The sequence below is a fragment of the Trichomycterus rosablanca genome, chromosome 10 (assembly GCF_030014385.1).
Source record: "Trichomycterus rosablanca isolate fTriRos1 chromosome 10, fTriRos1.hap1, whole genome shotgun sequence".
NCBI classification, from domain to species: Eukaryota; Metazoa; Chordata; class Actinopteri; order Siluriformes; family Trichomycteridae; genus Trichomycterus; species Trichomycterus rosablanca.
Window position 1 is genome coordinate 14,384,591 of NC_085997.1, and position 12,302 is coordinate 14,396,892.

The window sequence follows — 12,302 nt, forward strand, 5'->3', positions numbered from 1 at the left end:
TGAAAACTGATATACAGTGTATCACAAAAGTGAGTACACCCCTCACATTTCTGCAGATATTTAAGTATATCTTTTCATGGGACAACACTGACAAAATGACACTTTGACACAATGAAAAGTAGTCTGTGTGCAGCTTATATAACAGTGTAAATTTATTCTTCCCTCAAAATAACTCAATATACAGCCATTAATGTCTAAACCACCGGCAACAAAAGTGAGTACACCCCTAAGTGAAAGTTCCTGAAGTGTCAATATTTTGTGTGGCCACCATTATTTCCCAGAACTGCCTTAACTCTCCTGGGCATGGAGTTTACCAGAGCTTCACAGGTTGCCACTGGAATGCTTTTCCACTCCTCCATGACGACATCACGGAGCTAGCGGATATTCGAGACTTTGCGCTCCTCCACCTTCCGCTTGAGGATGCCCCAAAGATGTTCTATTGGGTTTAGGTCTGGAGACATGCTTGGCCAGTCCATCACCTTTACCCTCAGCCTCTTCAATAAAGCAGTGGTCGTCTTAGAGGCGTGTTTGGGGTCATTATCATGCTGGAACACTGCCCTGCGACCCAGTTTCCGGAGGGAGGGGATCATGCTCTGCTTCAGTATTTCACAGTACATATTGGAGTTCATGTGTCCCTCAATGAAATGTAACTCCCCAACACCTGCTGCACCCATGCAGCCCCAGACCATGGCATTCCCACCACCATGCTTGACTGTAGGCATGACACACTTATCTTTGTACTCCTCACCTGATTGCCGCCACACATGCTTGAGACCATCTGAACCAAACAAATTAATCTTGGTCTCATCAGACCATAGGACATGGTTCCAGTAATCCATGTCCTTTGTTGACATGTCTTCAGCAAACTGTTTGCGGGCTTTCTTGTGTAGAGACTTCAGAAGAGGCTTCCTTCTGGGGTGACAGCCATGCAGACCAATTTGATGTAGTTTGCGGCGTATGGTCTGAGCACTGACAGGCTGACCCCCCACCTTTTCAATCTCTGCAGCAATGCTGACAGCACTCCTGCGCCTATCTTTCAAAGACAGCAGTTGGATGTGACGCTAAGCACGTGCACTCAGCTTCTTCGGACGACCAACGCGAGGTCTGTTCTGAGTGGACCCTGCTCTTTTAAAACGCTGGATGATCTTGGCCACTGTGCTGCAGCTCAGTTTCAGGGTGTTGGCAATCTTCTTGTAGCCTTGGCCATCTTCATGTAGTGCAACAATTCGTCTTTTAAGATCCTCAGAGAGTTCTTTGCCATGAGGTGCCATGTTGGAACTTTCAGTGACCAGTATGAGAGAGTGTGAGAGCTGTACTACTAAATTGAACACACCTGCTCCCTATGGACACCTGAGACCTAGTAACACTAACAAATCACATGACATTTTGGAGGGAAAATGACAAGCAGTGCTCAATTTGGACATTTAGGGGTGTAGTCTCTTAGGGGTGTACTCACTTTTGTTGCCGGTGGTTTAGACATTAATGGCTGTATATTGAGTTATTTTGAGGGAAGAATAAATTTACACTGTTATATAAGCTGCACACAGACTACTTTTCATTGTGTCAAAGTGTCATTTTGTCAGTGTTGTCCCATGAAAAGATATACTTAAATATCTGCAGAAATGTGAGGGGTGTACTCACTTTTGTGATACACTGTATATATATACAATATATATATATATATATATATATACAGTATTCATTCCATATATATTGAGTTTTATTTTATCAGTATTTATTCCATACATATTGAGTGTCATTATATACGTAGTTTTCATTCCATATGTATCAGTTTCATTCCAAATATATCGAGTTTCATTCCATATCACATCAATAGTGTCTCCAATAACCTTGGTCACTTGTCTACATGTGTCAAAACATCTGTGAGAAATCTTGGTGTTATCTTTGACTCTGACCTCCGATTTGATAAACAAATCAACTCTGTGGTAAGGAATAGCTTCTTCCAGCTCAGAAATATTGCGAAGATTAAGCCTTTTCTCTGCTATTCTGACCTGGAAAAAGTTATTCATGCATTCATTTCTGCAAGAATTGACTACTGTAATTCTCTGTATATTGGGATTAGTCAGTCTCTGTTGCGGCGCTTGCAGGTAGTCCAGAATGCAGCAGCAAGGTTACTGACTAATACCAAGAAAAGAAACCATATTACACCAGTCCTTGCCTCACTACATTGGCTGCCTGTTCAGCACAGGATTCATTTTAAAGTGCTTTTATTTGTTTTTAAAGCGCTTAATGGTCAAGCCCCGGCTTATCTCAGTGGTATGCTTTCTCCCGCAACCGCACAGCGATCTTTAAGATCAGCCACTCAGAACTTGTTGACTGTTCCTAGGGCTCGTTTGAAGTTTATGCTCCGAGGCTATGGAACACTCGACCTCCTAATATTCGACAAGCACCTTCGGCCGCTGTTTTTAAATCACTCCTAAAAACATACCTTTATAAGCTGGCATTTGAACAGTGATGAGCTGTGTTAATTTTAATTGTTTAGTCTATTTGTATTTGTTTTATTTTGTCTCTTACTCTGTATTTTTATTTGGTTCTTACTTTTTTAATATAATGTTGTGTTATGTATGCTTATTCGATGTACAGCACTTTGGTCAACGTAAGTTGTTTTAAGAGTGCTTTATAAATAAAATTTACTTACTTACTTACCTACTATATATATCAGTGTTTGCTACATATTTCCTGTTTTCCTCGCCATAATATATAATAATAATAATAATAATAATAATAATAATAATAATACATTTTATTTATAGGCGCCTTTCAGGACTCTCAAGGTCACCGTACATAAAATAATAAAATCAAAGCAAAAAACATATACTAACAACATAAAACAGCAATAAAAACAGGGAAGAAATGTTAAAAATATATAGTCAAGGGAGCAGGCTAAAGACTGTATGCTGTCCTAAACAGGTGAGTTTTGAGGCGTGATTTAAAAATGTCCAGAGAGTCAATATTACGATTATCTGGTGGGAGGGAGTTCCAGAGACGGGGGGCCGAGCGGCTAAAAGCTATAGACCCCATGGTAGTCAAACGGGCTGGAGGGACATGTATATATATACAGAGTGATGAAACTAGTTTTTGTTTTTTTGTATTATAATTTGCAGATGCTTTTATCCAATGTGACTTAAAATAGTTAAGGACCTTGCTCAAGGGCCCAACAGTGGCAACCTGGCAGTGGTGGGACTTAAACCAGCGACCTTTATGCTACTAGTCCATTACCTTAACTGATAACCTAATAATCAGCAGCAGTACTAAGACTGAGTAATTTTTTCAATTGTTCTTTTTCTGTAAATAAAACATTAAATTAATTAACCAATAAGTCAGGTTTTAAGGTGGAGTTTCTAAACATGGCATATTTATTATACTGTACTATAAATGTATGTATGTAATTATAAATATGAATATTTATTCACAGATTACACAATAACAATTTTCTCCTGTGATATTTTTCTTTTAAAACGAACAATGATTCACATGAGAAAATTACCATTAGTTCGTATTGTGTAATCTGTAAATAGTAACCTTTATTTTGTAAAATGTGCACCGCTCTTTTCCGATAGAACGGTTTCTTCCACCACAGCCCTGCGTTAAAGAAATGGACGCCATGTTGGCTCTAATTTCGCATGATCGCTGTATAGTTTTGATAGGACTGTCGGAGCCGTAATGAAGGTTTATGGTTGGCAGTTTCTCTACTAAATACATTTGCGTCTGCGCCCAACGTGTGCTGTAGTAGCAGCATGGCTTCCTCTGCTAAAAGACGAGCAATTGGAAGTGGAGAAAACCCTGAAGAAAGTAATGGCAGCTCGGATGAAGAATTAGAGGAGTCTGAAGAGGAGAGTGTAGATTCAGAAGAGGAAATAAATGAGGTAAGTTGGGTTTGGTATTTACGGCCCTTGTATTGCTTGGCTCACTGGAGTAGTATGTGAACATCTGCTCTGTTGATAATGTACATACTGTTTAGTATGGTAGTATGCGCTTTAAGACTTTAACAGTACTAGTTCATGTTATCAGCATATTTTATCAGCATATTTTATCAGTGTATTTTTTGATAATATGTTTAATAAAGTTTATGTTTAGGAAGTGGTGGTGGATTTTGAGGCACACACAATATCTGACAACGATTTCAACGGGATTAAGAAACTCCTGCAACAGGTAATAAACTAAGGTTGCAACATATAACTTTAATCACAATGTTTCCTGTCCATGATACTACTGTTTTAGTTTTATTAATGACGTGTAGTTCAGATTAAAGGTATACTTACTCATGAAAGGCTTATTTATGTAATGGCAGTGTTGGAATAAATAAAAGTATACCCTAGAAAATAGATTGTCAAAAATAAATTGTCAGTGATCTAAGACTCAAAAACAGGCCTGCCACAAATTAGAAACTGCTGGAACATGGGTTTAGTGTCCACAGTCAAACAAGCTTGAAGTCGACATGTAGTCAGAAACACCTCCTCTAAAATAACCAGTTTAAAATGATTCTGTTACTGATAATGGACATAAACATGGACAGAAAAGGCACGGTGGCTAAGTGGGTAGCACTGTCACCTCACAGCAAGAAGGCCCTGGGTTCAGGTCCTTTCCGTGTGGAGTTTGCATGTTCTCCCCGTGTCCGCGTGGGTTTCCACCTGGTGCTCCGGTTTCCTCCCACAGTCCAAAGACATGCAAGTGAGGTGAATTGGAGATACAAAATTGTCCAAGACTGTGTTCGATGCAACTTTGTGAACTGATGAACCTTGTGTAATAACTACCCTTCCTGTCATGAATGTAACCACAGTGTAAAACATGACGTTAAAATCGCAATAAACAAACAGATAAAGCAGAGATGTTAAATGGACATACTGACCATAAGCATGTTTAAACAGAAAGGGTGAAGAATTTAAACTCAGGATACAGTACTTTGTTCTGGGGTTGTTTTGGGGGACAGAATAATGAAGAAAAATGACTTTAGATTCTTTTAGCTCAATCTCAAGCCATCACCCAGGAGGTTAAATCTTTCACACACCTGGCTGTTTCAGCATAACAATGATAAAAACAAATGGCAAAAGTAGTTTTAAAATGGATTAGAGAGGCTGAAATGTTGCTTTTTGGAATGGCCCTTTCAATGTCCCCTTGACCTCAACTGTAACGTGTATTGGACATGTAACACATGTCTACCAGTTCCACCAAGTAAAATGGTTGAAGATCTAACTTGAGGTGCACCAGAAGCTTGTTGATCAGTAAATAAATTGACAGAAATGATCAACTGAATTAAAAAGAGTTAAGGAACATGCAAGCAAACATTAGGTGTAATATATGCACATGTTTAAAATTGAATTTAAGAATTAAGTAAATGAAAGTTATATAATTGTGTTTAAATTCTTTAGTCACAGAAAAAGAAATGGTAGAAATCATCCCAAGACTGTCACAAATCACATTTACATATGTAAACTTGTAAACTTTTAATATTGACGGTCCTGTTAAAGTTAACAGTAATGTCTGTTTTCTATAGCTTTTTCTCAAGGCACATGTTAATACCTCAGAGCTCACTGATGTCATCATCCAGCAGAACCACATAGGCAGTGTAATTAAGGTAAGACCGATATCAAATAATTTATTAATGTTACTTAATTTATATTTACAGGGTGCAAAATGAAAAAAAACCTATAAATCATAGAGAACAGAGATGGGAACAGTGGTAGCCTAGTGGGTAGAGCTTTGAGCTATCAATCAAAGGTTGAGAGTTCAAATCCCAGCTTTGCCTCTGCCACGCAGCCAGTGAGCAAGGTCCTCAACCCTCTTGGCTCCAGGGTTGCCATACAATGGCTGACCCTGCGCTCTGACCCTAGCTTCCAAACTAACTAGGATTTGCGGAAAATAATTTTCACTGTGCAGGTGTATACGTATATATGACAAATAAAGACATTCTATTATATTCTATGCTGCTACCAGACAGACCATTAAACAATTATCATCCTACCATGCACTGTGAAACATCCTAAGCAGTTCCCAGTTAACTTGGAGTGACTACTTTGTTAAAGGGGATAAATAATACTGTCATTATTAAGTTATTCTGATCACCTGATCAGTATGCTGAAAATAGCTGTTTTCCAGGAGTGCTCTTTATCTGCTGAAGTTTCTCATTTACAGTGTGCAAGGGGTCACAATAATAAATTATGTACTATGGCCTATGCAGTTACCAGATATTAGTTATTTAAGTTATTTTGTCCTAATGTGTTAGAAAGCACACTCCCGCCACTCCTCACACCAAGGGTAGATTGCTTGGAGTGTTTATTCCTTCAGTATAATTCCATAGACTTGTTCAATCTATGGTAAAATTGCTAGTGTTTATTTATGTAAATTGGATCTACCAGGGGTGTCGGTGATTAACAGGTTAAACGAACGTCATTGTTTGATTAAAGCTACAATCTTTACACGAGAGTTCAGACCATTGATACCGACCCTCAGTGTGCATGGGCCATTTTTGTGAAAAAGCTCATTCAAATAGAATGCTGCCAATCAAATTTAAAAGAAAACTGTGCATTGAAATTTAAATTAGGATTGATATATCATTTGTTAACTCATAAATAGTAAAGCTGTTTTAGATTACTAAACTTGGAAACTAATATGATAACATTAATATGTAATATACATTTTTACATACATGATATGGATATTTTGCATCATGCTTCACTATGACTGTAGAAACTCATTATAGAATAACTACAATAATGCTTTCAGGAAGAACTTCATTTTAATTAGCATGTTTTGGTGCCTTTCCATTACAGACTAATGTAAACTTTCCAACTAATGATGGTGTTTTTGGCAAACTTTACATAACATTTAAGATAAAGTATGTGGTGAAGCAGCTAAAGTTTTGAACATGACTTTGTGTAGGTTGTTCACATGCATCAGAGACTGTGGGTGTGATTTAATTAAGTAAGCATATCTGTTTGCAGCAAGCTGAGCTACCTGAAGACAGTGATGATGAGGATCCAGATGAAGTGTTTGGGTTCATCAGCATTATAAATCTGACAGAAAGAAAGGTAAAATACCAGTCATCATGTGAAACATGTATCATATTGTCTTAAAGGAAATATTATTAGACACAATTTTTTTAATTGTTGTACATTGTAAATGTTAAATATAAACAGTATTTTTTTAGTCTTACAGAGATTTTATTTTCTGTCATTTTCCTGATAACCATGTATGTGTGATTGTTGCTCAGGGTTTGGAAAGTGTGGAGCAGATTAAGGAGCTGGTTTTGGCACAGTGTGAAAAGATCTGCTCAGCTGCTGTGGTGGAGCAGTTTCAGAAAGTCCTGGATGACCCATCTCAGAGTGTCGGTCTGCTGCTTAGTGAACGATTTATTAACGTCCCCCCTCAGATTGCCCTGCCACTCTATAGACAACTACTGTGAGTATTCTTCTAGTTGGATGTAGATTTACATGCTTTGCTTACTGTAGCACAAGTGGACATCTCCATAAGTTTTGTATCATAATTTATTGTTATTACAGTTAAAAATGCCACATACTGATAAACAGACTTGAGTCTTGGTACATCAGTAATGTCAGTTCTTTGATAAGAGAATTATACGTTTAAAAATGATCCTGTTTTATTTTGTCAGAGCTGCATGATATGGAAAACTAAGTTTTTGCAAATATACACTGATCAGCTATAACATTAAAACCACCTCCTTGTTTCTACACTCACTGTTCATTTTATCAGCTTCACTTATCATATATGAGCACTTTGTAGTTCTACAATTACTGACTGTAGTCCATCTGTTTCTCTACATACCTTTTTAACCTGCTTTCATGCTGTTCTTCAATGGTCATGACCCCCACAGAGTAGGTATTATTTAGGTGGTGGATCATTCTCAGCACTGCAGTGACAGTGACATGGTGGTGGTGTGTTAGTGTGTGTTGTGCTGGTATTAGACACTCCTACCTAGTTGGTCCACCTTGTAGATGTAAAGTCAGAGACGATCGCTCATCTATTGCTGCTGTTTGAGTTGGTCATCTTCTAGACCTTCATCAGTGGTCACAGGACACTGCTTATGGGGTGCTGTTGGCTGGATATATTTTTGGTTGGTGGACTATTCTCAGTCCAGCAGTGACAGTGAGGTGTTTAAAAACTCCATCAGCGCTGCTGTGTCTTATTCACTCATACCAGCACAACACACTAACACACCACCACCATGTCACTGTTACTGCAGTGCTGAGAATGACCCACCACCCAAATAATACCTGCTCTGTAGTGGTCCTGTGGGGGTCTTGACCATTGAAGAACAGCATGAAAGGGGGCTAACAAAGCATGCAGAGAAACAAATGGACTACAGTCAGTAATTGTAGAACTACAAAGTGCTTCTATATGGTAAGTGGAGCTGATAAAATGGACAGTGTGTGTAGAAACAAGGAGGTGGTTTTAATGTTATGGCTGATCTGTGTATTGCTAGACATTGTAATGACTGTATGCCTTCTAAAAATAGCATAAGTCTTGGAGAGTTGAACTGCCAATGGACATGTCCAGCCCAGTAAAACAAATTGGCTTCATGTGTACCCACAATCAAAATAATGATCTAAAACATTTTGTTTGGATTCATGGATCTAAATGGACTTATCTGAAGTGTTTAGTTAAAAAAGGGGTGTCCAACTCAGTTTCTGGATAGTCTTTGCCCTGGAAAGATTTGTTATTGTGTTCTTTTTTTTTTCTGGCTGCTTCTGAATTTAGGGGTCACCACAGTGGATCATTCTAGTCTGCATATGTAATGCCCAAGCGGTTGATAGCACAACGGAAATTCAATGAAAATTTGTTGATAATTATCTGGTGGGTTGAATCATGTGTGTTAAGTAAGGCAGAATGGAAACCTTTCAGTATTTTACTGTGCTACCATAAACTGAGCTAAAGTCCATTATGAATATGCAATAAAATTGTAACAACTCTTGACAGGAAGGAGATGTCTGAGGCACAGAGGACCAATAAACCCAGTGGGAAATGTCACTACTGTATAATGATCAGCAAAACCTGTCAGAAAGCCAAGAAGAAGAACACGGCACGAGGGCAAGCTAAGGAAGAACCTACGTTCATCAATGCAGAGGAGGAGTTCTTTTATGAGGTACATGTGTTTTGGTTTAACAAAATCTGACAAATAACTTTACAGCGTTTACCACATCTCTCATGTAGTTAAGGAAAGACATGATCTGTGCTGTTTAATACTGGAGCTACAAGGTTACTCATGTGAAAAGTGCTGAACATACTGAAGGACTGCTATTAATAATTTAAGAATAAAATGGAATAATAGAATACAACACCATTATTTATACATATACAGATGTACAGTACAGCGAATTATTTTTTGTGTATTCCAGCTTGTTTAGAAGCTGGGGTCAGAGTGCAGGGTCAGCCATTGTATGGCGCCCCTGGAGCAGAGAGGGTTAAGGGCCTTGCTTAAGGGCCTTTAGTTGATAGCCCAAAGCTCTACCCACTAGGCTACCTCTGTCCCTACCAACAGCAGCAATTTAAATTATTATTATTATTTTATATATGTGTATTTTATGCATTTTTCTCCTATTTTCTCCCAATTTAGTGTAGTCAATTTGTCTTCCCGATTTTTGCAGTTAAGGAGTGTATATTGCTGCTCGTGCCTCCTCCAACCCGCGTGCAGTCCTTAACGGAACCCTTTTCCTCCCATGCACTATATTCCGGTCTCCCCTCCCTGCTGGCACTGCCAATTATGCCCTCTAGATGGCGCCCAGCGCTGGTGTGCTACAGGAATATCCTGAGCGGCTCAGAGGTTTAGAGGTGCCTGTGCAGTTTCAAGATATTTTTCCCCATAAGGATGTATGGGAAACCTTTTAATGTGTTTCATGGTCCTGTAGAACTGCATATATTTTAGGTAAATGTAAAATAATGAGGTTGTTTTTGACACTTATACACTGAAAATAACACAAGTATAATATAAAAACACTTACTAATCTTGGAGATGCTTGATGCTTGTTATTATATAGACTATTTGTACTAAAACAACGAGCGAGGAATTTCATTAGTGGAGAGAACTTTTGAGCAGTAATAATTAACAGAAGTGTGTTCATGTGTCGTTTTTTTAGTACATTAATCCACGTTAAGCTTTTTTTTTTTACGATATGCATTTTGAAATGAAAAAGGTGATTCTCACAAGTTCTTTCCTTAGCTAAATTAACTTTTTAGCTTTTTTTTTATCTAATGGTATGTCGTCTTGTATTAATTACAGCAAGCCGTGGTGAAGTTCCATTTCTCCGTCCAGGAAGAAGCTGATTCATGTCACTCAGGACAGTGGTCATACGATGATGTACCTTTGAAACCCTTCCGGACAGTGTCTCTGATTCCCATGGACAGAATGCCAGTTATTATGGACAAGCTGAAGGAACATCTCACAATTTAAAACACATTAATACACACATTTCTCTACAACACCAGTTTTACCTGTTTAAATCTGCATATAATACACTCTTCTACACTGAGGAACTGTTGAGCATAATTGTCAACACAGAACAGTCTTGCTCAAGTACCTCAGAATATTAAATTAAACACATGTTTACAGTCTTTGTGGGCCTCAGAGCTGCAGTTTTTTCTAGTTTTGTTATTGTTGAGCATCTAAATGTACATAGACAACATAGACTACAGGTCTTAACACAGTGGTATCCATTCTTACCAAGCAGCCACAGCAAGCTACACCTAATTTCAGTTGTTTAATATGTTGGCCTAAGCTTTACACTACTTAATAATTGTATTATACACTGATCAGCCATAACATTAAAACCACCTCCTTGTTTCTACACTCACTGTCCATTGTATCAGCTCCACTTACCATATACACTGTGTTCCAAATTATTATGCAAATAATATTTTCTCAGATTTTCCAAAAATACCAATATGAATTGCAGTCATTGTAATTTTCCTGTCATCAACTATTAGAGTACAATTGAAAGGTTTTTGAACAAACTGCCAATGATAACAGTATATTAAAAAAAAAATAAAACACTCAAAATGCACTCAAAATGCATGTTCCAAATTATTATGCACAGCAGAGTTTTCAACCTTTTCATTTTTATAAAGAACAAAAAAATGGTCATTTGTGAAATTATAAGCATTAGCAGGTTATTACAAACTGAAATCAAACAGTTTTCAAGTCAAAACTTTATTCTAGGTGATGTTACATTTGCACATAGGACCCCTTGTTCGAAAGGAGCTTCTGAACTCTCTCGTCCATTGAATTTGTCAGGTTTTGGATGGTATCTGCTTCAATTGTTTTGCATGAGGACAGAATACCCTCCCAGAGCTGTTGCTTAGATGTGAACTGCCTCCCGCCATCATAGACACTCCTTTGGATGATGCTCCAGAGGTTCTCAATGGGGTTGAGGTCAGGGGAGCATGGGGGCCACACCATAAGTTTGTCCCCTTTTATGCCCATAGCAGCCAGAGATGCAGATGTGTTCTTTGCAGCATGAGACGGTGCATTATCATGCATGAAAATGATCTTGCTGCGGAATGCACGGTTCTTCTTCTTGAACCATGGCAGGAAGTGCTGTTTGAGAAACTCCACATACATTATGGAGGTCATCTTTACCCCTTCAGGGATCCTAAAGGGGCCGACAATCTCTCCCCCCATGATTCCAGCCCAAAACATTACTCCACCTCCTCCTTGTTGGCGCCGTAGCCTTGTTTGCATGGGGCGTCCATCAACCAGCCATCCTCCACTCCATCCATCTGGACCATCGAGCGTTGCACGGCACTCATCGGTGAACAAAACAGTTTTGAAGTCAGTCTTCATGTATTGTTTGGCCCACTGGAGCCGTTTCTGCTTGTGTGCAATGGATAGAGGAGGTCGACAGGATGGCTTACGCACAGCTGCAAACCTCTGAAGGACCCTGCATCTTGTTGTTCGGGGGACGTTGGAGGCACCAGCAGTTTCAAAAACTTGTCTGCTGCTATGACAAGGCATTTTTGCAGCTGCTCTTTTAACCTGACCTAATTGCCTGTTGGAAAGAGTCCTCAATTTTCCCTTATCAGCACGCACACGTGTGTGCTCTGAATCAGCTACATACTTCTTGATTGTGCGATGATCACGATGAAGTGTCTTGGCAATGTTGATTGTAGTCATGCCTTGACCTAAACACTCCACAATTTGTTGCTTCTCAGCAGCCGACACATCCTTTTTCTTTCCCATTTTGGCTGAAAATGTAGGCTGCTTAATAATGTGGGACAGCCTTCTTAAGTAGTCTTGCCTTTAATTGGACACACCTGCCAAACTAATTAGC

General features: G+C 38.8%; 1 protein-coding gene across 1 annotated transcript; it reads left to right on the forward strand.

Moving 5' to 3' along the window:
* The first annotated feature begins 3,739 nt into the window (after positions 1-3,739).
* On the forward strand, positions 3,740-10,589 carry bccip (BRCA2 and CDKN1A interacting protein). The gene is made up of 7 exons (XM_063003623.1): positions 3,740-3,887; positions 4,099-4,173; positions 5,516-5,596; positions 6,963-7,049; positions 7,232-7,419; positions 8,956-9,121; positions 10,256-10,589. The coding sequence occupies exons 1-7, from the start codon at positions 3,759-3,761 to the stop codon at positions 10,424-10,426; spliced, it is 897 nt and encodes a 298-aa protein (XP_062859693.1). The 5' UTR covers positions 3,740-3,758; the 3' UTR covers positions 10,427-10,589.
* The last annotated feature ends 1,713 nt before the right edge of the window (positions 10,590-12,302 follow it).

Excerpts from the sequence above, each read along its gene's own strand:
- bccip (XM_063003623.1), top strand. The coding sequence starts at position 3,759 with ATGGCTTCCTCTGCTAAAAGACGAGCAATTGGAAGTGGAGAAAACCCT. Across the intron at positions 4,174-5,515 it reads TTAAGAAACTCCTGCAACAG|CTTTTTCTCAAGGCACATGT; the intron begins GTAATAAACTAA and ends TGTTTTCTATAG. Across the intron at positions 9,122-10,255 it reads AGGAGGAGTTCTTTTATGAG|CAAGCCGTGGTGAAGTTCCA; the intron begins GTACATGTGTTT and ends TATTAATTACAG.